Source organism: Pelodiscus sinensis, chromosome 5 (assembly GCF_052426305.1).
Source record: "Pelodiscus sinensis isolate ZL-2025 chromosome 5, ASM5242630v1, whole genome shotgun sequence".
Taxonomy (NCBI): domain Eukaryota; kingdom Metazoa; phylum Chordata; order Testudines; family Trionychidae; genus Pelodiscus; species Pelodiscus sinensis.
This window is the reverse complement of record NC_143056.1, coordinates 83,903,296-83,925,621: the sequence shown is the minus strand read 5'-3', so window position 1 is coordinate 83,925,621 and position 22,326 is coordinate 83,903,296. Positions and strand designations below refer to the sequence as shown.

The 22,326-nt window shown below is 48.0% G+C and overlaps 1 protein-coding gene across 3 annotated transcripts in view; it reads left to right on the top strand.

The window, feature by feature from the left end:
• Positions 1-1,121: 1,121 nt before the first annotated feature.
• LRP4 (LDL receptor related protein 4) overlaps positions 1,122-22,326 on the top strand; it is a 125,794-nt gene continuing 104,589 nt past the window's right edge. The window contains exon 1 of one of the 3 annotated variants that reach the window (XM_006135341.5): positions 1,122-1,593. In XM_006135341.5, the coding sequence (XP_006135403.3) occupies positions 1,386-1,593 (208 nt within the window). In that variant the 5' untranslated portion in view covers positions 1,122-1,385. The remainder of the gene's footprint in view (positions 1,594-22,326) is intronic. The other 2 variants (XM_006135340.5, XM_089778564.1) reach the window with 2 other exon arrangements.

Genomic DNA, 22,326 nt, shown 5'->3' with positions numbered 1-22,326 from the left:
TCTTACCCATTACAAAAATAGCTTCCTTAATTATCACCTCTAATATCATTAGCTCACAGACATTTACCTCCCCTCCATACCCCTTCTGTTCTGAAATTTGATTTGTCCTTTTCATATGTGTTCATTTTTTTGATTGTATCCTTTGGTATATATGGTTGTGCCAATTTTCTTCCACTATTTGATCTGAAGAAGTGCGTCACCTAATAAACCATCACCTAATAAACCATCTTGTTAGTCTTTAAAGTGCTACATAGTCCTGTTTTTTGCTTCAGCTACACCAGACTAACACGGCTACATTTCTATCACTAATCTACATTTTTTGTTAGTCTCTAAGGTGCTGCAGGATCATTCATTGTTTTTTAAGTTTCCTGAAACACATTTCCAATGAGGACACTGAAGTATGCACTGGGAAATGGGTTTTGGAAGGGATGGAGAGGAGTATTCACCCTATATATGACACAAAACTTGGTGAGATGCAGAAGGGGAAAATCAGAGAGAAACAGTGCAGGATTTTGCAAGACAGACCAGATAAAACATTCAAGAGTACTATAGTATAAACTATGCAGAAATATCAAAGCATTGGCATATTGTCCTGATAGATAGGTCTCTGAGAGATGGTGATATCTAGAGATGTTCTGTTGAAGATCTAATAGGATGGGCTGCAGAGTACACACCATGGAGAGGGCTTAGTGCTCTGGAGGATGGGAAGTGCCCTGAGGGATGCACTGTTGGAGGACTAAAGAGAAGAGGAATCAACTAGTTAGCCAGAGATCTGTGGGGGACTGGAGATACTCCAGAAGGGTGGAGGAAATGAGGATTAAGGAATGGGGCTTAGCAGGGGAGACTTGGGAGCTTCCCTGTAAGGATGGGGGTGGATGGAGACTGCCCCCAGTGTAGTGAGGAGTGTCTTGGAGACTAAGCCCGCTACTCTGGTGCTGGCAATAGGACTAGCTGGGAAGTGCCCCAGTGGGAAGAGAGGAGCTGCCTTTGGGCTGGAAACAGGCTGCTGCTAGGCATGCTGGCGGTGGCCGCACGTGGAGGGTGAGACACCGGAGCCCGCCTTGGATGGAGGCTGGTACGGCCCCAGCGCCATTTCCTGGGTGACTGGAGGGAGGCTGGAGACAGGGTGGTGGGGCTGCCGCGGGTTCGCTGGTGCCTGGGGGACTCGGAAAGTTTATGAAGTTTCCCGACTGCGGCAGCTCTGGGGCTCTGATTGGGGCTGCCCTGGCCGGGCTCCGCCTCTGGGGGCAGGGCCTGGGCCGGGGGCGGGCTGAGCCGGGAGCCTGCGAGCCCCCAGCCCTGGACTCCCTCGGCTGCGGTGGCGCCGGAGGAAGCTGCACGAGCGAATGCAGCCGGGACCGAGCCACTGAGCCACCCCAGCTCTGATGCGCGGTCCCCGCGGGGCTCGGCCGGCCTGGGCTGCAGCGAGCGCTCAGGAGGAGCAGCGGCTGTTGCGGAGCGACCCGGAGAACTTTCTGCCTCCCCCCGCCAGAGCCCGGGGTAGGGCTGGAGCTGCGGTGGGGGCCGCCAGCATGAGGCTGCTCTGGGGCTCCTTCCTGCCGCTGTTGCTGGGAGCCCTGCTCTGCGCCCGAGGTAAAGCGCTTGCTCCGGGATCGCCTCTTCGCCGGGCAGCCCCCCTTCCCCAGCACCGCCGTGCGCTCAAGGCCCCTGGCGGGGAGGGGGAGGGCAGGCGCGATCCTCTGGCGCTGTCGGGGTGTGGGGCTCCCCTGGCGGGGCAGCGCAGGTGCAGGATCCCAGTGCCCAGCTTCTCGGGCTGCGGTGGGTTGTGTCTCGCCCGGCTGAGACCCGGGGGCAGCAGCTGCTCCTTCCCCTGGTGCCTGGAACCCTCAGCAGCTGCTCGTATTCTGGGGCCCCTTTCCCTCCCGAGCGCAGGGTGAGCCCCTCGCAAAAGCGCTGTGCCAGGTACCCGCACCTGCCTGGGGTACAACATCTCCAGGGGCGGGGAGCGGCGCTGGGGCGCAGAGCGGGCTCTGCTGGCATAGTAGTGGCTGGAGATGGCTTGAGTTTGCCTCGCTCTGGCACTGCAGGCATCCTGCAGGATAAGATACCTGGGCAACCTCGTCGCCTTCTCCCCAGTGGGGCTTTGTCTGCTGTGTCCTCGCCCCATCCTTCTTTCCCCTGTCCCAGAGATGGGCTAGGGAGGGTCTGCAGAGAGCCCTGGGATTCCTGAAGATCATTGAGCAACTTTCCGAGCAGATCATGCTGCAGCAGTGGGGTCAGGCACTTCACAAAGCCACAGGAAAGGAGCCCCGCTCCCTTGATCATGGTTTCCCAAAGGGCCCCTTCCTTTCGGCTGCACATGCAGCCTCCTTTTTCCTCTCTGAAGTTTGGTCTTTCATGGATTTAGCCCTTTGTTTCTACTGCGCTCTCTGTTTCTTTTGCTCTGTGCGTTCTGAGTGACTGTGAGACAAACAGCGTGAGTTCTGAGCTGGAAGGTTGTATCGTGTGCAGGTTATTTCCAGCTTCTCCTGCATGTTGAGACAGCAGCCCGTCCTGAGCAGGAATGTAGCTGCTCATCCTATTACACGGCCCCTTAAAGGAACAGTCCTGCTTTGATGAAACGTCTCCTAATTTACCCTCTCTGCTTTTGAAGGAATTAAGGTGCCCCCCTCCCAAGATAAAAGTGTCAAGAGAGGGGAAGTGCTAAAAATAGTGAATACAAAACTGAGTGTGTGGAATGCCACCCTCTGCAGTAAGAGGTTATAGAGCAGCTTGAGAACTAGTCATGAGATTTGTGTCCAACTAATTGCTCTGTTTAAATCCAGTCTAGCGAACAGGACAAAATTCTCATGACTAGTTCCTCCCCCTGTTCAGTCATGTATTTTAAAAAACATTTGGTATGGTGCTAGTGATGAGGAAAGGGCCTCTGAGCATTTTTCAATACTGTTTATGAGGGAAATTTAAATGCTATGAGCTGGAAGCTATGGTAGAGGGAAAGCATTTTATCTTATTTCTCTGCTACCATGTATTTTTCTCAGATGATGGGTTGAAGTTGTAGGGAGTCTTTGCGCTGATAGCCATCATTCTTAAGGCATTATCCTTGGGGTACAACCAGGTTGTGTTTAGTTTTCAAGCAGGGTTATTCCCTTTCTATCAAGAATAGTGTTTACATATTGTTTTGAAAAAGGTGTTAAAATGGTTTGAAAAGAAAGAAAATGGCTAGGTGAACAGGGCTGTAGCTTTGCATCTCAGATAATCTTGTAATAATAACTAGAGGAGATAAAATTCCATATAGGTGTTTAATTGGAATCCAGCAGGAGTGGAAAGAATCTTAACCATAGAGATTTGTGTAGGTATAACATTGGATGTAATTTTATTTTGACTGTTACCTAGGTTCTCCTGGTTAATGTGTATTGGCTGTTAAAGAGGGTGGGGAGAACTTTCACTGTAAAGTGCAGGTCATTTCTTTTATTTGATGGTCTAAACAGTAGTACTTTGATAGTATGCTGATACCCATGGGAAGTTTTTTATGACGGTTTGTTTCTGTACAAAGTAGCATCTATACTGGAGTTTCCGTGACAGTGTTCATTTCTGCATCTCCCTATGTCGGTAAATGCTGGAGTTTATGATGGTTGTATCAACTGTAGCTTTATGAAATTGTATCTTCTTTTCTTTACTGTATGAATATAGACCAGATTTATTTCAATAAGGTAATAATTCCCAAATATCCCCCCCTTTTTTTGGAAAGGCATCTGGAAAGGAGCAAATGCCTAATTTTCAAGAGTCTGTCTGCCCTGCTGCTTCTGCAGTCTCTTTCCAGCATTGCATCTGAGCAATCTTAGGTTTTAATCATTAAATTTACAAAGCAGCCACACCCAAAGTGCTCAAGGTGACACACAGTTAAAAGTACAACTGCAGTTAAAACAGCACATTTACTGCTGTGTCTCAGCTCGGGGACAGGAAGAGGGGCTCTTATCCAAACAACAGACACGTCATATTGAACTTTGACCTGCTTTTAATGGCCAGTGGCTGTGGAAGGTTGGGAAGTTTGTGCCAAAGAAGTGTGTGTGGGTATGTTTGGTTCAAATGAGAGACACCTTGCAAGTTAATGTCCAGGGAGAGATGCTAGTTTGCAAATTAATGTCAGATGCTGATAGTATTGGTGGGAAAGGAAAAGTCTGATGGAGTGATGGTCTATTTGAGTTTGTCAGCAAGGTCACAGAATCTTTCTGCATGTTGTGCCTCTGGGTTTATCTTTGGGCTTTTTGCAAATAAAATAACATCTTTATTTAAAATTGTTTACTTCCCAAATCCACCCACTGGTAATATTTTTAGAGTCCCAAACTAAAACGAAACTTTCCCTTAGATGAAGTGTGGTCTGGACTAGAGATGTAATAGTGTAGCCGATTAACTGGTTAACCGATAAGAAAAAGCATATAGGTTAATGCTATAGACTACACGCATTCCCCCCTCTGCACTTGTCAGTAAATTTTTAGCAGGCTGGCCAGCAGCCTGGCTCGGTCCTTGCTTGTGCTGGGTCCAGGACCTACCCCTCTGTGGCTCTGCATTTAAAGTGCATTAGGAGCCAGGTAGGCAGGCAGCCTGCCTCAGTTCTAACAGCACCAGAACTGTATCAGAGACAGCAGCATGGGGTGACAGGCAGCATCTCCCTCATGGACCAGCTCCACCTGGCACTCCATGCTGCTGCCTCTGATACAGAGACAGCAACACGTAGTGGCAGGAGGCTCCTTGGGAGTGGGGCCCGAGCACACTGGCTGCCTGCCTGCCCCGCCCCACCCCCAGGAACTGTAGAATAGTCAAGTAACTAATAAGAATTCATGAGGTTACTTGACTATTCAATTAACCGATATTTAAAATCCCTAGTCTGGACACAAGCGTGGGCGTCAGGATCCCTGGGTTCTGATTTTGGCTCTGCTACTGACTTGTGTGATCATGAGAAAGTTACTGAACATTAACTACTCTACCTATCTATCTCACTCATAGGGTGTGCTGAGTGTCCACAGGATTCCTGTTGATCCCATTACTTGGCACTAGCGGTTATGAGGTGACCTTCCCGAGGCAAGGAAATCTGTTTAAAAAAGCCTTGTGTAAGACACTGATTTGCTTCTTTTTTGTCAGAGTAATGAAGAAGTTGAAAGTACAATGAAAATAATTCTTCCACAAGCTCTTTCCAAATGAAGACTAGGTGCTGCAAAAAGAACAATGGGGGTCTATTTTTATGTACTTCTGCCAGCAACAAAATTGCCAAAGAAATTTATATTTCCATGGTGAAATGAATATGGTTGGTCAATTCAGGCCCCAAACTAGATTCTATAAAAAGAAGGCTTCACAAAACCCTGATAAGTGTTTCCGTGCAACCTCTTGGAAATTTAAAAAGAAAAGCATTCTTCAGTTGTATTTCCAGCTCAAACCTGCAAGGTACTAGTATAAAAGGGTATGTCTACACTGTCACCCTAGTTCGAACTAGGGTGGCTAAGGTAGGCAATCGAAGTTGCAAATGAAGCCCGGGATTTAAATATCCCGGGCTTCATTTGCATCTTGCAGGGCGCCGCCATTTTTAAATCCCCGTTAGTGCGGACTCCGTGCCCGCGGCTACACACGGCACGGAGTAGGTAGTTCGAATTAGGCTAACGGGGATTTAAAAATGGTGGCGCCTGGCAAGATGCAAATGAAGCCCGGGATATTTAAATCCCGGGCTTCATTTGCAACTTCGATTGCCTACATTAGCCACCCTAGTTCGAACTAGGGTGGAAGTGTAGACATACCCAAATATCCCTGGAAGAGGGGAATACTGACTGAATGTACAGGGCAATCAGTGAACCTGACTATATTGAAAGTGACTGTCCACTACAGAAGATAATTAGATTACAAAAACGGATAATTTGTTCATTTTGCTGTTATCTTTTCCTTAGCTATTGCTTGTAGTAGGTAAAATATTTTTAGACAGGTGTGGGTACATGAATGTTTAAATTGACAGCTTCTTTTTAAGGTGTTTTGTCTTTACTTAGTTTTAGAATCTAGAACAGGAGTTCTGACATGCAGAGAACCCACCATATTAACTGGCATGTGGTAGTTAGTGGCTGTCTGTGTTTTACAGAGATCTTTGCAAAGAACATTAATTGAGGCTGTCATCCATGAATTTAATGTGCATGATAGTTAGGCTCTTAGGGCTGGGTTTGCAGTGACTTTGGTTTTTGATATATTTATATCCTTTTGATATTTTCATTCCCTCTTCTCCTTGTTTCCTGCCCCCTTCTCTTTTTCCTTCCACTCCTCTTCCTTCTCCCCTATTTATTTTGGGTCTGCATATCCTAAATTCATAACTCCAGTCATCTGAAGAAGTGGGCTGTGCCCACGAAAGCTCATGATACCATCTACATGTTTTGTTAGTCTATAAAGTGCTACCAGACCATTTGTTGTTTTTTAAGTTTGGTTTTTTACACAGCTGTTATGCTAGGATCATCCTCCTATGGGATTTTGTTGTTTTCACTGGCCAGATACTAGATGCAGTAATATTTCTTTACTCCCTTCTTTTTGTCCCTTCCATAAGGAATTGCATATACCAATATTAAAGGCAAAAATGAAGAGAATTTGTAGGTCAGAGAATTCTTTCAATCCCATAGGATAGTGGGTTTATTCATTCTGTGAATCTGGTGGTTCAGGGACAGTGCTATATTATTTTAACCACACAGCACTACCTATTAAAATAAATGCTGAAGTGCTCCAGTTTTTACATAGCTGCTGAGAGCTTTGAGCCCCAGAGAGTTAGTTCTGATCTTAATAGACATTTTTTAAATGTTACAAATCCAGGTGGAAGAAGGTTCCATGCACTGGCTATAAAAAGAAATTTTGATAAACTCTTCACTAGTATGAAATGGAATTTGTGAATTGTACTGCTAGTCTAGCAATATTTCAGGGGGTTGAAATTCTCCATATCTTAGTGATTAATTTCTAGCAACATCAGGGTTTTCAAACTGACATGAGCCTGACTTTTAAATGGGACATGGTGTGACAGGGCAAACACAGGCCTGCCCAAGAGGTTTAAAAGAGAGTGCAATCTTAGGATTCTGATAAATTGTATTGGAGATTTTGAATTTCTGTTTCATGTTGGGCTGGTAGTGCTCAGATTTTTGATTATGTGGGTTTATGGTTAACCAGAAGATCCACAGTTTAATGGTGTTCATTTAACGGTTATTAGTGTATATTTGTGTTAAGTGTGTGGATTGTAAAGTGCAATCTGGTTAGATTATAAATAGATATGACCAAACACAGTATGCTTTTGCTCCCAAAATACTCCGACACCTCAGGGAAGCTCACTGATGTATCACTTCTGTATCTCACACCATGAGTTATGCGGTGGATTATTTTTGATTCCTTACTGACCTGAGGTAATAAGATGTTTTGTGGAACAAGCCTCTGCCAGAAGCTCTGCTGAGGCAATAAGCTAGCATTAAACCAAATTCTATCCAGGTGCTATGACAATTGACTGAGTCTTGAGGTTAAAGATATCAGCAATGAAAAATTACTGGGACTGTCGGCATTGGAGACCCCTCTCCTGGTTACTAGTGAAGGCCCTTCCTTAGCATGCCCAAGCAGGGCATAATTTTCTGTGTCCTTTGTAACTGCCTGACAGCCCCTCCCAGCTACTGGAGCTTTCTGTCCTTATTGCATTGCAGCAGTTCTTTAATCAGAAATCTTGTTAGTATTCACGGATAATTGATCCTACTCTGTAGTGGTGGGGGGGAGGTTGTGCCTCCTTCTACTTGCCTCCCCCACTCTGACCCCTGTTGTTTCTTTGTTTTCCTCTGGCTAAGTTTGTGCCAGTGATGTAGTATGTGTGTTGTTTTTCCAAGCAGCCTGAAGTTGGCTGTAACCAAGAGCCACAGTTAAATTGGACCTGATTTCCCCGCTTCCTGGAGTTCAGTTGTTTGACTCCATTTTCTGGTCTTCTGTGTTTTTGATTTACAGAGAAGCAAACCTCCTTGTTGCCCCCGGGCATCTCTTAAACCCATTAGAACAAACTCCATTATTTCCCTGTACTTAGAAATCAACTGCTTTAATCCCAGCATCCATCAAAGTAATCTAAGGGCTTCTGTAAGTAAGGCCCTCTGAAAAATGTTTAATAGGGCCTTTTCAAACTCAAGGACAGTTCCAGGTTGGAAGGGGGAGGGGAGCTAGGAGCCAACCTAATGGAAGGTCTGATTGTGACTTGAAGAGAGCCCTGAGTTGGCCTGTCAGCTCTCCCTTCACCTATGTGTAGTGGAGTGGAATACTGAGCAAGTCCAAAACTGGGATCTGCCTGGGGTACAACATATCCCAGAGGTGGGGAGTACTGTTGGCATAGTAGTGGCTGGAGATGGCTTGAGTTTGCCTTGCTCTGGCACTGCAGGCATCCTGCGGGGTTAGATACTTGGGCAACCTCGTCGCCTTCTCCCCACTGGAAACAAGAGACTTCAGAAGAAAAATTTCCCAACTGGCCAAGAGGCAGGTGCACAAAAGTGCTGCATAACATATCACGCTGGGTGTTTCTGCCATGCTTCTTCTGGAAAGCAGGAAAAAGTGAGTGGTTACTTTTTAGATGGAAAAGTGATTGCTGCAGTCCTGCTGCTGGGAGTTGGAGAGGCACAAGGGAGAAAAACCTTATTTAAATAAGTCCAGTGTAGGGATGTTAAATTTTGATTAATCAACTGAGTAGTTGATGGAATTTCCATTGACTATTTGATTAGTCTGTAAGGGGGTGCTCGCTATCCTACTGCTCCTCTGCCTTTGAATGAACAAACGCCCCCCCCCCCCCCAGTACATTTGAAAGGCAGGGGAGCCCTGTGCTCTTGTACATTTCAAAGCAAGAGGCACAGCTGGAAACTATTTTTGCTTTGGTCCCCACTGGTGTGGGTTTCCCCCTGTGCTTCTCCCTTTGAAATGTACAAGAGGCGCTGGCGTTCACTTTGTGGTGTGACAAAAGGCCAGTTTTTGGTGACAAAACTTTGACCTTGACAGGAGACTTTTGTCTCTGCCCCTCCCTTTATTGTTGATAGTGATGTAGCATGTACTACAGTAGGCTTTTTGTCAAGTTTATTGAATTCCAGTAGGTTTCCCACAATGCCCGATTAGCCACTCTGGCCAGTGCTTTGAACTCTGCTTCTCTGCAGTCACGTAAACGGGTAAACAAATGTGCCCCAACCATCTGCAAACCCCTGGAACTTTAAAATCCATTTCCTGGTTCTGGCTCATTGTGTACTGGTCCTCAGAGTCTCTTCTCAAGGAAACAGGAGTGGCTGTTGCTCAAGACGCTCGCCTCCTTGAAGCACCCCAGAGCTTTTGGATTTTATCAGTGAGTAGGGTGAAGCATTGGTGCAATTGCATCTGCAAGTGACCTGTAGGAACTGGGACACATATGGTTACATTTCTTGAGCCCTGTGTGAGAAACCCTACAATGCAGAGCCAAGATAAAGGAACCCCAGCAGTCGTACAAGAAAGCGGAGGAGGCATACAGCCAGTCTGGTGCTACTCCCAAAACATGCCGTTTTTATAAAGAAGTGGATGCAATCCTGGGTGCGGGCCCCATGTCTACACCCAAAGAAAATGTGGATACTTCCCATAGCACACATCAGAGACAGGAGTTAGCCCGGAGACAGAAGCAGATGAGACGGTGGGCTCAATCCAGTGACAACTTATACGTCAGGCAGCAAGGAATTGTTCTGAAGTCCCAAGGCTTGTGAGGACTCTCAGCAACTGGACATGGATCGTGAAGCAAGGGAAGAGTTGCAGGATAAGTTGCTGTGCAGACAGGGGGGCAGTGTGGGCGGCAGCCAATAGGGCAGTAAGTTGCTCTAGTACAGGGCTGAGGGGGGTGTGGTGGGAGGTGGCGGCACGGGAAGCTGCTCTTGCAGCTTGCAGGAGTGTGGCTGGTAGCAGCGCGGGGCGACCGGAAGCTTTATTTCTGTGAGCTGACTAAGCCCTGCCTGGGTCTGCGTTCTGTCCAAACAGAGCATTGATGTACACAGAGATATCAATAGCCTCTTGCCGGGAGATGGTGTCGAAGCTTTGCCTGATTTTCTCATGCAGCTTCCATGGCAAGGCTGTCATTCTCCCCTCTCCTCCCTCGTGGTGGTACAACATTCTCTCAAACCATTCCTCAGACTATGCTGCCAGAACCAAGGTGGTACAGAGTTTGGTTGCATAAGGAGTGGGGGAATCCATATGCTCAGTCAAGGTTTGCCTGTTACTCTTCGGCCCAGGCATTCTTTGGATAAGTGCAGGTTTATTACACCTGCTGCACCAAGTGCCCAGTATACTTTCTTGGGGACCTATGCCCAACCCTCCTTTTTTCCCATCCTCCACTTTAATGATCAGAGTGTCTGGAGAGATCTGTTTTTGCCTCTAAGGTAACAAGAAAAGTGGCCAGTTTTGTTCAGAGACATGCATGTTAGTGAAATGTTACAATCTTTAGCTGGAAAAGTACAGTCACTCTATTGTTAATGGTTACTTTTCCAGACCAGACCTTGAGAAGTCAGGCACGTTCTCCCTCAGATGGACTCTGTCAACTAAGGAAAAAACTTCAGAGGACAAGGGAGGATCTGGTCAAGGATGTGTTGTGGCATTCAATGCTTCAAACAGCGAAAAAGGAGCAAAGAAGATGCAAGTCAGAACAGAAGCCACTGAGGACATGCTAAAGCTCATGGAAGTCCAAAATGAGATGCAGAAGTGTCTTATCAAAATACAGAGTGAACAGAACCAAAGGCCTCCATAGCTGCACATGCAGACTTCTTTTCACAGCAACCATACTCCTATGCCCCTATACTCATTTTCACAATTGGGTTATGTTTTCTGGACATTAACACCATTATGAGCTTTTCCAATAACTCTTACTGTCCCTTACCACCAAGCATCCTGATTGAAAGACATCAATAAAAACAAATGTGATGTAGGTTTCCATGAGTTTATTTTGTGAGAGACAACCCACACTAATCACTCTGGCCCTTGAGGAGACCTGTAATATACCTTGGTTGCATGGAATTGCCTCGCTCAGGATGAGCGGTGGGATGAGGCAGGGAAGCAACCCCAACACACAAATATCAGTGCCCCTCATTGTCAAAGTGGTTCCTCAGTGCCTCCCTGATATTGTGCCTACCCCATGGACTTCTCTAACAGAACAAGTGTCTGGCTGTTCAAACTCTGTGTCCAGACTCTGTGTCCCATTGTTCTACTGACACACAGCAGGACTTACTGCCATGGTGCCTCCTGGTGGTCACTTGGGAATTAGCATCATTGAGTGCTGAGCGCCCCCTTCTGGCCAGTGTCTCGCCTGCTGTTACTTTTATTCTCCACCACTTTGTGTTAGAACTCCCATCCCTCCCAGACCACTGCATCCTCCCCTCTGGGTACTGCTGCCCTGCCACGCTGACCCCAGACTCTGAGGTCCTCTCCTTGAGGAATCCACCCCCCCCATCCCTTATACCCACCTTGCCTCAGTGACCTGCTGCCAGTCGTCCCCCTTACCTTAGGGGCAAACTGCAGTCTGAAACAGCCACTCATTGGCAAGGGGGTGTGGATCTGCTGCTCTGGCTGCCTCCCTGCAGCACTAGAAGCCTCCAGCCTTGCTTCAGGTCCTGCAGCCTGGAAGCTTGCCTGGCCAGAGCTTAGCCAGCTCTGCCTGCCTTTCCCTAGCCCTGCTCCAAGTCAGGAAGCATCTAACTTCCCTGGCAGCTAGGCCCCTCCTGCTTTGCAGGTGGAGCAAGAGTGAGTCAGAGTCTTTCCTCCTTTCCAGGAGCCTTTATTTATACAGCCTGCTGCGGGGCCGTGTGGGGGTTTCGGGTGCGATCACCCCCTCTTGGTCCAAGGGGGGGGTCAGCGAACCCTCGTGCCCCCTCTTAGTGCCTATTTGGCCCCGGGGCCCCCAACGGGGAACTCCCGGTAATGGGTGCGATCACCCCCTCCCAGGAGGAAGGGGGGGTCAGCGAACCCAGCGATAGTCACCCGTCTATGCGGGGTGGGGCAGCAGGCCCCTGGTTCAGAGTTTCCCCTTGCGGGGTTGTGACTTACAACGGCTCTCTGTTCAGGCCGCGGGGAGTGGGATGCTCCCTTCGGGGAGGGAGGGGGACCCGGTCCCACCCTCTCTCCGGGTCCCAGCCCGGGGCCCTAGGCGTCGGGGCTTGCTAATGCCCCGACGCGGTGGACGAGGGAGCTAATCCCTCCGCAACTCGTCCACCCACGGTCGCCAAAAGCGCCCTGCCCCGGACTCCTTCCTCCCCCCGGGCGGCGCCCGCCAATCGGGCCCGCCGCGTTCACACCTACCCAGGTTCGGGGTCTCGTGGTGTCTCACTTCCCGATGTAGCCTCAGGGGATCGCTCTGGGGCGCTGTTCCGCCTCCGTGCGTCCCGCTCCTGTTGTGCGCGACGCGGTGGGGTACGCCCCCCGTCTGCCGATGGGCTGAGGGACCGCCAGGGGCAGTGGCTGTCCCGAAGACCTCGGGCCCAGCGCCGGGCTGGCAGCCGCGGGGTATGCCGCCCGGGCTCCGTCCTGCCTCCGGCTCGGCTCCTGTGCTCCTGCCGGGAGCCTGCCTCCTTCTCCGCCGGCGGCCAGCCCTTTTGAGCTGGCCCGCCGTATTAGCCGCACCCTGGGGCTCCGCCCCTTCCGGGCACGCCGCCGTGCAGCGCCCCGCCGCCCAGCTGATCCGCCCCCCCCCGCCCCCGCCGTCCGGGGACGCGGGGAAGGAGTCGAAACGGCGCAGCCGGCGCAGGCGCGGGGGGAGTTCCCCCGCCCACCGCCGCCTCCTGCTCGAGCTGGGGGAACACCGGAGAGCCGGTTCCCCGGCGTCAGCCTCCTGGGGACCGGGGCTCTGGCCGCCCCGCCCCCCCGACCAGTGACAGGCTGTCACAGGCCCTAATTGGCTATTATCTGCCACAGATCCTGGCTCCAGTCCTCTCCCAGGGCTGAGTTTTAACCCTTAAAGGGTCAGTGAACTGCAGACACCCTGTTACATCCACCCATGGGCTTCACCCTTACTCTCACGCTGACCCTGGGCTCCGTGTGGCATTGCCGTTTTGAAATGCCTCGGGGAGCCTGGCATCAGGCTTCTCATGGCATTTCAAAGCGGCAGTGCCCCATGGAGCCTGGTATCAGCTGAGGACTCCCCCACTGACTCCAGGCTCCACATAGCACAGCCACTTTGAAGTTTCCCCTCTTCTTCCCCCCACCTTCCTGCCTCTTTCTGATAGAGGCAGCGGGGAGGGGAGGGAGAGAGCGACTAGTCGACTTGACTATCCAATAAGCATTTGCTTATCGGATAGTCGAATAGTCGTTCACATCCCTACCCCAGGCTGCCCAGCCCAGCACATACACAGTGGCTCAGACTCTCTTGTAATCTGAGCATAGGTGGGAGACGCAATCAGGTAACACCTTTTGCCCAGGGAGCTGGACAAAGGAGGAGGAGGGGCTGCCTGCAGGGCTGGGGCTGGTTGTGAGTGTGTTAGTCTCAGCTGGCTTAGGGGGCAGAGAGGGAGCCCAGAGCCCCAGTTTTGGGGCCCCCTCCCATCTGGAAGATGGATTGTAGTGACTGCTCCTGGTTCCTATAGCAAGTCTGTGCTGTGCTGTATCCCTGTGAACCAATAAACCTTCTGTTCTTCCTGCTGGCTGAGAGTCGTGGATGAGGGTGCAGGGCCCGATGGTTCCCCACACTCCATGACAAGCCTATATCAGCAAAGTCAGTCACTACGTCATCCACATTTCCCAGAGTCGCTGTACTACACAGCAAAATACAATTTCCTGCTGTACACACTTGTAGAAGTGCTGCCTGGACAGTAGGCTTCCCCACTTCAAACTGACTTCATATGAACAGTAGCAATCAGGAGTTGCGAGCTTCCACAAAGCAGTGGCAACACGCTTCTCTGCTGAGAGAGGCGCTCTTATTCGGGTGTCCTTGTGCCACAGTTCAGGGGCCAGCTTAGCACACAGCTCCGGGAAAGTTGCTTTTCACATCCTAGAGTTCTGTAGCCACTGGTCTTTAACCCACACCTACATGACGATGTGATCCCACCAGTCAGTGCTGGCTTCCCTATCCCAAAAGCAATGCTGTGTGACAGCCCAATACAATGTCATTTTGCTGCTGTCCCTGTCACTCATATTGTCATCTGCATCCGAGTCTTCCTCCTCTGCTCTTAAGTACAGAAGTGGCTCTGCTGCAATGTCCTAAGCACATTTGAACACAACATGGGAGAGAAGTCTGGGATCCATGATTTCTCACAGCAGATGCTGGAGTTAGTAGACAGGACTGTCATTCAAGTGGCATGAAAGTAAGCCAGAAGCCTTGGGGAGGGCTAGAAAACAAATAGGTGGCTGATGGGATGTTTTTCACATTCCCAAAATGCCTAGTGCTATGTTGCACATTCCCATAGTTCTTAGAGACTGATGGTGACGCCAGGCACTATGGGATGCTTACCCACATTGCTTTGTTAGCTCCTCTGTTCACAGAAAGAGCAGTGTGGCCATGATAAGTCGACCCTGGGTGATAGAAAAATAGGTTTGGCGAGTTTTCAGTTTTGGCAACTTTTGCATATCGACAGCACTTTCATTGCCAAACCTTTCCAGTGTAGACATAGCATCCATCACCCTTCTTTCCCTAGTCATGTCATCTCCTCTTGTAGGGGAAACTGCCTTCTGCCAGGAAACCTACTTTTGTCTTTGGGGATGTGTCTGGACTACATGGCTCCGTCGACGGAGCCACGTAAATTAGTTTATTCGGAATAATCAAAAGAAGCGGGGATTTAAATAATTCCTGCTTCATTAAAATAAACATGGCCGCCATGCTGTACTGACAGTCAGCTGATCCGACACAGCGTGGCAGTCTAGACGCGGATCTGTTGGCTGGGGAAGCCTTTGCCGACTGATCCCTTATGCCTCATGAAACGAGGTTTATAGGATTGGTCGGCAAAGGCTTCCCCATCCGACAGATCTGCGTCTAGACTGCTGCCCTGTGTCGAATCAGCTGATTGTCGGCACAGCACGGCGGCCATGTTTATTTTAATGAAGCGGGGATTATTTAAATCCCCGCTTCTTTGACTATTCCGAATAAACTAATTTACATGGCTCCGTCGACGGAGCAATGTAGTCTAGACACACCCTGGAAGAGTCAGTTTATTTTACTTCCTCACACATACTCAAAACCTGGTGTTCAGAATGGAACTGGGATTGGCAGCCTCTGTCCATAGTGAACCTGGGCCTGCTGCAGACAGAGGTTGGTTCCTAACAGCAGCCCCTGTCCGAGGGGAATCTGAGCTCCCTGTGGACAGAGACTACTGCTGGACCAGCCTCTGTCCACAGGGAACTTGGACCCCTACACACAGGGGCTGCTGCCATCCCATGCTGCTGCCTCTGTATCAGAGGCAGCAGCACAGGGTAGCAAGCAGCCAGTCTGGGTGGGAGCTGGTTTTTAAAGAGGCAGCAACGTGGGATGATGGGAGGTTCCCCGAGAGTGGGGCTGGGAACGCACTGATTCCCTCCCCTGGGGACTATCAAATAATTGTGTAACCTGCAAGATTTCATGCGGTTATATGACTATTCAAGTACCTGATATCAAACATTTCTAGTAGAAGGCTCCATGGAAGATGGTACAAAGCTGAGAGTGGGAGTGGAGAGATGGAGAGTTTTTGTTAGGAAGCAGGTTAAGGTGCAGCTTAAGCAATGAGAAGACTCCTAGGTGGGAACGAGAGTGGAGAGGTAGGCAGAGGCTAGAATATATGCAATCTCGAAAGTGAGGGCCAGAAGCTTGAGCATGATGAGGACTAATGTGGGGAGTCGGTCAAGGTGTGCCAACCTTAGGAGTAAAAGGCTTTGAGTGGCAGAAGGAGAAGGTGGTTTATCTACAGCATGTTGAAGTACTATGTTGGAGCGAGGTTGGAGTCAGGGAGGAAAAAGAAGCGATTGCAAGATGAAAGGTGACTGAGATGATGCTAACTGAGGGATGGAGGGAAAGAGCTCATTTCAGCAACACTTTAAAGCGGGGGGGGGGGGTGTCTCAGACTTTACTGCACCCTTCTGATGATAACAATTACTACACAATCCAGTATGGAGAAAATTGAAGTCTGAGCCCACCCGAGTCCTGAGGCCTGGATAGCGGGGCACACTCTGAGCCCCCTCAGCCTGGGTAAAGTGAGGAGGTTAAGCTAAAGCTTAGGGGCTTTAGCCGCAGGCAAGAAGCCTGTAACCTGAGGCCTGCCACTCAGAACTGAAGCTTCATTCAGCTTATCCCTAGGTAGTGGGACTTGGGCTTTGGCTTGGGCACTGGGCCCCAGCAAGTCTAAGCCAGCCCTCACGTAGCCATTGCATGGCATTGCAATCCTGTTGGGTCCTTACTCACAGTTTGAGTGCTGCTGCATTAAAGGAAAAAGTGACAGAGCTGGGCAGAGAATGCATCTTTGTACCCATGCAGCACCCAGAGCAGTGGCCATAGGCAGCAGTGTGTGTGTGAGTGAATATGCAGCAGAGATATGCACCTGCTCTCCACGCTTCAGTCTCCAGTTCTATTAATTCTTTTGGTTTGGTGAGAGCTGACGGTGCCCAGGAGTCACAGTTGCTGTTTGCGTCTTGACAGCGTGCTCGTTATTTCGAAAATAACTATTCCGATGTCCCAGTAAACCTCATTCCATGAGGAGTAAGGGGTGTTTTGGAATAGCAGTTTATTTCGAAATTTGGCGCTGTGTAGACAACGCCAAATTTCTAACTAGCTATTTTGAAATTAACTTGAAATAAGCTACGAAATTTGCATAGCTCAAATTGCATAGCTTATTTCGAGTTAAGGGTGCAGTGTAGATGCACCCGCAGTGATCTGCTCATGGAACAAACTCTCCAAACAAACAATATTCACTCTACTGGTAGCAGGACAGTCACCTAAAAGGGTCAGTCTTTTACTGGAGCCAGTTGTTGGTCTCCCTGCTCCATATTGCGAACAAAACAGGGTTTGGTGGTGAGAAGAGCTTGCACTTGAGGAAAGAGAGGAGCAAGGCTGGAGCAGGAGCTGGTCTTGGCAGTGTAGTGCATGGGAGAGGTTTTTCATTCGGCTGCTATTTTCTGCTTGTCTGTGTGTGTGTTCATTCTTTCTGCTATTTGGGGATTTGCTCTAGCTCAGGGTGCTGCTCCTTCCTTACCCTTTCTCTAGCAAATGTTTACTCTCTACTCCTACCAATTTGAATGGTTCTATATCCAGCCATAATACTCCAAGGCTTTCATCTATATGGCTCTCAGATATCAGAGGCTGGAGTGTTTGTAAGATTAGGGTAAAGCCACCACAAAAAATGATAATTACTTGGGAACACACTCCTCTGGTATTAGCTGGTTCTGATGGGGCAATGCATAGATAGCATCAGTGATGCTAGTGCTGTGGGAGGGCAACCGAAAGCTCAGGAGCTTTCTTGCTGAGAAGTGAACCTTGACCTCATCTTTTATGTTTTAGATGCTCACTAACAGATATGTGTGCGTGGTGGTGGGGAATCACAGCGATGGGAAATATTTGCTGGCTATCTCAACTTTAAAAAAAACTGTTTGACTCAGTGTGGCTCCCAGGGCTAAGCTTTACCATGCTACAGAAGGAAACTGCCTGGAAATCATGGCACAACTAAATCCATGTACCAATCCATCAAATGCAGGATAAAGATAAACAACGTGTAAACAAATATTCAAGCAAGGAAGGGGAATCAGTGGGATAACAGCATCAGTATGTATAGCATGACTTACCTCTTGTAGCAAAGCAGCCTCTGAGCAGAGGAGAAATATTAAATGACTGTGACAGTTGCTAACTCACACCTAACTTTGCTAGAAACATACTTCAGTGGATGGGTCCTAAAGGCTAACCTGGAAAAGAGAAAAATGATATTTTTGAGAAAAAGCCCAAAACAAACTCAAATAATGTCATAGCTACACGCTCTGCATCCTAAATTCCAGGGCTTTAAAACAAATGTGGTAGGGAGTTTCAAACTGGCTGTTAAAGTATTTCTAGGGAAAGAAGGTCCTCTGAGCCTCAAAAGGAATACCTCTATGAATACAACATACTGATAATCCTGCTATAGCTATTTGATGGTATAATTCAACCTTGTCTAAGAGTGAAGTCTGGGGAGGCCATCTTTATGGTAATTGGGGCAAACTTTTATACTTATAGATCTGGAGGGAAACAGTGTATGCACATCAGAATTTTAGCATCAATTGCTGCAGAACAGAACTGGGATGATTCCTCTTCCTGATGATTGCATAAAGAGATTTGTACTGACTCAGCCAAAGCAGTGAATACTCCCTCCCCCTAAAAATGCTTGAGAACTGCAAACTCAAATGAAATGAAAAAGTAATCCATTCCTCTTATATAAACATCACACCTGGGATTTAGCACTCCCCTCCAGGTCAATGGAGCAAGCAACTTCTTTCAAAATCATATGATGCTTAATAAGACTCTAGACTAAACCTACCCCAGCTGCAAGGAACAGATCAAAACCAATAGCCAACTAGGCTGTGACAAATTCTTATACAAAAATCATGCTGGGAGAAACTTCAGTACAGAGGAATGTGCACAGCAAAGGCAGTTCTCTCACCAAATACAGAACTGGCCATTGTAAATTAGAATTGGAAGCTGAAGGAAACATAGGTGCAAGAAGCAGTGGTGCAGGGGGTGCTGCAGTACTCCCCAGATTTTGCGCTCCTTAACAGGGCCCCAGCCACAAGCCTGCACCCGTGGGGCCTGCTGCCACCCAGGGTTCTGACCACCAGCTTCAGAAGGTCATGGCCACTTGCCCTGCTACTTTTGGGGGTCCCAGCTACTGGGGACTCTTCTGCTGCCCAGGGTCCCTGCAGCTCTGCTGCAGGCCCTAGGATCCCAGCCATTGGCCCCATACCCAAGGCACTGCAGCTGCCCTTGCTGTGGCTCCTGCCTGGGGCAGTGAGGGGCGTGGATGGGGTAAGGCAAACAGGGGGTGCAGCTTAGCACCCCGCCCTAAAATTGTTCATTACCGCTGGAGGAAAGCTTCATAAACCTAACAAAAAATGATTGTAGTGCTGAAGTGACAAAGAGACTGAGATGGAGAGAGATTTTCTATTCATGTGTTCAAAATGAGTAGCATGAGTGAGAGAGTAAGGAGTTATTTCTCCTTACTTTATGAGAAATAAGATTTCCCCCTAGACTGTGTTCTGAACAGTGTTTCCACATCACATTCTAATGGAGTCAGAATCAATGGCATCATGTTATGTAGCCTCCTGTCTGCAAAACCCCAAACACACTGGAGCATTGACCTGGTCAGATGCTCCGTGTATTGAATCTGTTTCTTGACAGAATCCCAATGTACTGTCTTTTACAAGTGGGCAGCACTTGTATAGCTTGTCTTGCCAATAAAGTATAGCTTGTCTTGCCAATAAAGTATCTTTGAATGAAGTTTAGTGGGATGGGGGTACAAATTCTGACACAGTCTGAGGGTATGTCTACACTACCCTCCTAGTTCGAACTAGGAGGGTAATGTATGCATACCGCACTTGCTAATGAAGCCCGGGATTTGAATTTCCCGGGCTTCATTAGCATAAGCGGGGAGCCGCCATTTTTAAATCCCCGCTGCTTCGAACCCCGTGTAGCGCGGCTACACGGGGCTCGAACTAGGTAGTTCGGACTAGGGTGCCTATTCCGAACTACCGGTACTCCTCGTTTCACGAGGAGTAACGGTAGTTCGGAATAGGACCCTAGTCCGAACTACCTAGTTCGAGCCCCGTGTAGCCGCGCTACACGGGGTTCGAAGCAGCGGGGATTTAAAAATGGCGGCTCCCCGCTTATGCTAATGAAGCCCGGGAAATTCAAATCCCGGGCTTCATTAGCAAGTGCGGTATGCATACATTACCCCGCTAGTTCGAACTAGCGGGGTAGTGTAGACATACCCTGAGTCTGTTTGTGAGGGGAGATTTTGATGAGAGTTATACTGGAGGTGTTATTCTTGTCACTGTAGTGGCTCCTCCCTACCTTCCCCAGGTCCATTGTTTTGTGGTTTGTCCAAAGCGTTTTCCTTCTTTTAAGGAAATTTCATATATCCTTCAAAGCTAAACCTGTTTCCCTTAATAATATTCCCAGCTTACTGTAATGATAACCTGTCTGCCTTCCTTTAAGTTCCCATTTATTTCAGGAGCACTAAGAGAAGTGACCAGTAGCAGATTATGAATCACACCTCTGCTCTCCCCCATCCTATGATATCGGTGGGCTTGGATATCCACCCTGGTGTCCCCTTGTTAGTTACACTTAAAAAAGTCTACTATACTGTATTATCTTCAAAGGGGGTTATTTGGAGGCTACTGGGTATGGGGTTGGGGTTTTATCTCTTCAGTTGCCGAGCCTCATACCTTACTGTTGCTGCTCAAGTAATTATGGAATTCATTTGCAAATGGCTTGTGTGACTGATTGCTAACAAAGTCTAGCTGGAGCACCACCACAACTGGGTTTTAAGGCAATGTAGGTTGTGATTGAGTTATTTAAAAAATGCATATCTAGAATAGCACAAGTCTCTTGGTTTGGGACCCGGTGATGGGAGCACTAGTCTCATTTCCCTACGAGGTACCTGATGTCTGTTTCCAAATTTTTAAAAAGTGATTTTTTTTTATTGGTTTAGGTGCCAGGCTGACTTTGTTGAGAACTATTCTCTTTATCTCTAGAATACATGAAGACTACATCTAGACTGGCATGATTTTCCGGAAATGCTTTTAACGGAAAAGTTTAGACACAGCCATAGTGACCATGTGAACTTCCTCATTTGACAGTGTGTCTCAATCTTAACCTGGAAGGATTGGGCAATTAAAGTATTGGCCTTTCACTAATACTTATATATAGGAAGGAGAAAAATGTGCTATCCTGTTGATGGCATTCTCCTATTCCTCTCAGAATTCCTGAGGATCCTTATATTTCCTTGTTTTCCACCAGTTATATTCATTAATTGTATTGGCATTAATTACCAGTAATTGGGCATCCTGTCTGTCAATTCAGCTGGTTGTTTACGTCTCTTTTCTGGCTGTAATGGCTCTGATCATTGGATGGGCAGGAAATTGAGTGTGGAGGCTAAACTGTTGTTTGTGGACTCCCAAGTGTTAGGCCTTGTGGTGCCCTGTATGCCTTATGGAAATTGTCTTGTGAATATGCATATGCATAATTCAGATATTAATATTACAATCTGTTTAATATGTATATCCTATTTTTGTGCATGTGTTATTCTTGTATGTGAAGTTAGATATATGAAGTGTGAAACTGTTTATAATTCTGAATGTGCTAATGAGGGCCATTACTGGTTCCCTGAAACTTAGGCTGTGTCTAAACTACATCCCTTTCTCGAAAAAGGGATGTAGATTAGACACTTCAAAATTGCAAATGAAGCCAGGATTTAAATTTCCCAAGCTTCATTTGCATAATGGCAGCCACATTTTTTTAGAAACAGGGCTTTTCGAAAGAAAAACAGCTGTTTAGATGGGGATTGATTGAAAATAAACCCCTTTTTTTGAAAGATCCTGTACTTGCCCTGGGAGAAAGCACTGTTTAAGCTTTTGTTTAAGGGTGAGGAACCTTTTTAGGGTCAGGAGAAACACACGGAAAAATGGAAAAATCAGTTATGGGCCGCGCACAAGTAAGAAGCAAAAAAAACCCCAATCCGTCACTGATGTGGTCCCCGACTGCGAAGAAGAAAGACACTCTCCTCACACATGAGAGCCTGGGGGGGGGCCTGAACTAGTAGATTTTGTGTGCTCCAGCCCTGTGGGGGATAGTGGAGGGGCTGAAGTGCCATTGCAGGCTTCCCAATGCTATTGGCGGGGAGCCCTGAGCTTCGGGGGCCAGATCCAGGCAAGCCGGGGGCCAGATCCAGGCAAGCCAGGGGCCATATGCAGCCCCCGGACCTTGGGTTCCCCACCTCTGGTTTAAGCAATGGGAAACAATCAGCTTTTGTCTTCATCTGGCTTTTGAAACTGCCTGGCCTACAATAAGAGGATGCAAAAGAACTTTGAAGAAACAGTAGATCCAAGTCAGAGTAAAAGATCAACTCTGATTTGAAGCTTGTACTGGAAGGAAGAACAGCTGTTTAGGTAAGAATTTGCATGTAACAAGTTTCTTAGTGGATTAGAACTAGCTATGTATTTTTTGTCCACTTTAATTTAGTAACTTACTTTGACCTGACGCTTTCCACCTGCAACCATTTAAATCCTACTTTTTGTACACTTTTTGTTTATTATCAGGCCTAGTGTAAATAATTGTTACCTGGGAGAGGAGCAATCACTGTGCATATATTTCTTTCATAGATGAAGAGGGCTGACCTTATAAACTTTCTCTGCATAAAAGTTTTACACAGATTAAGA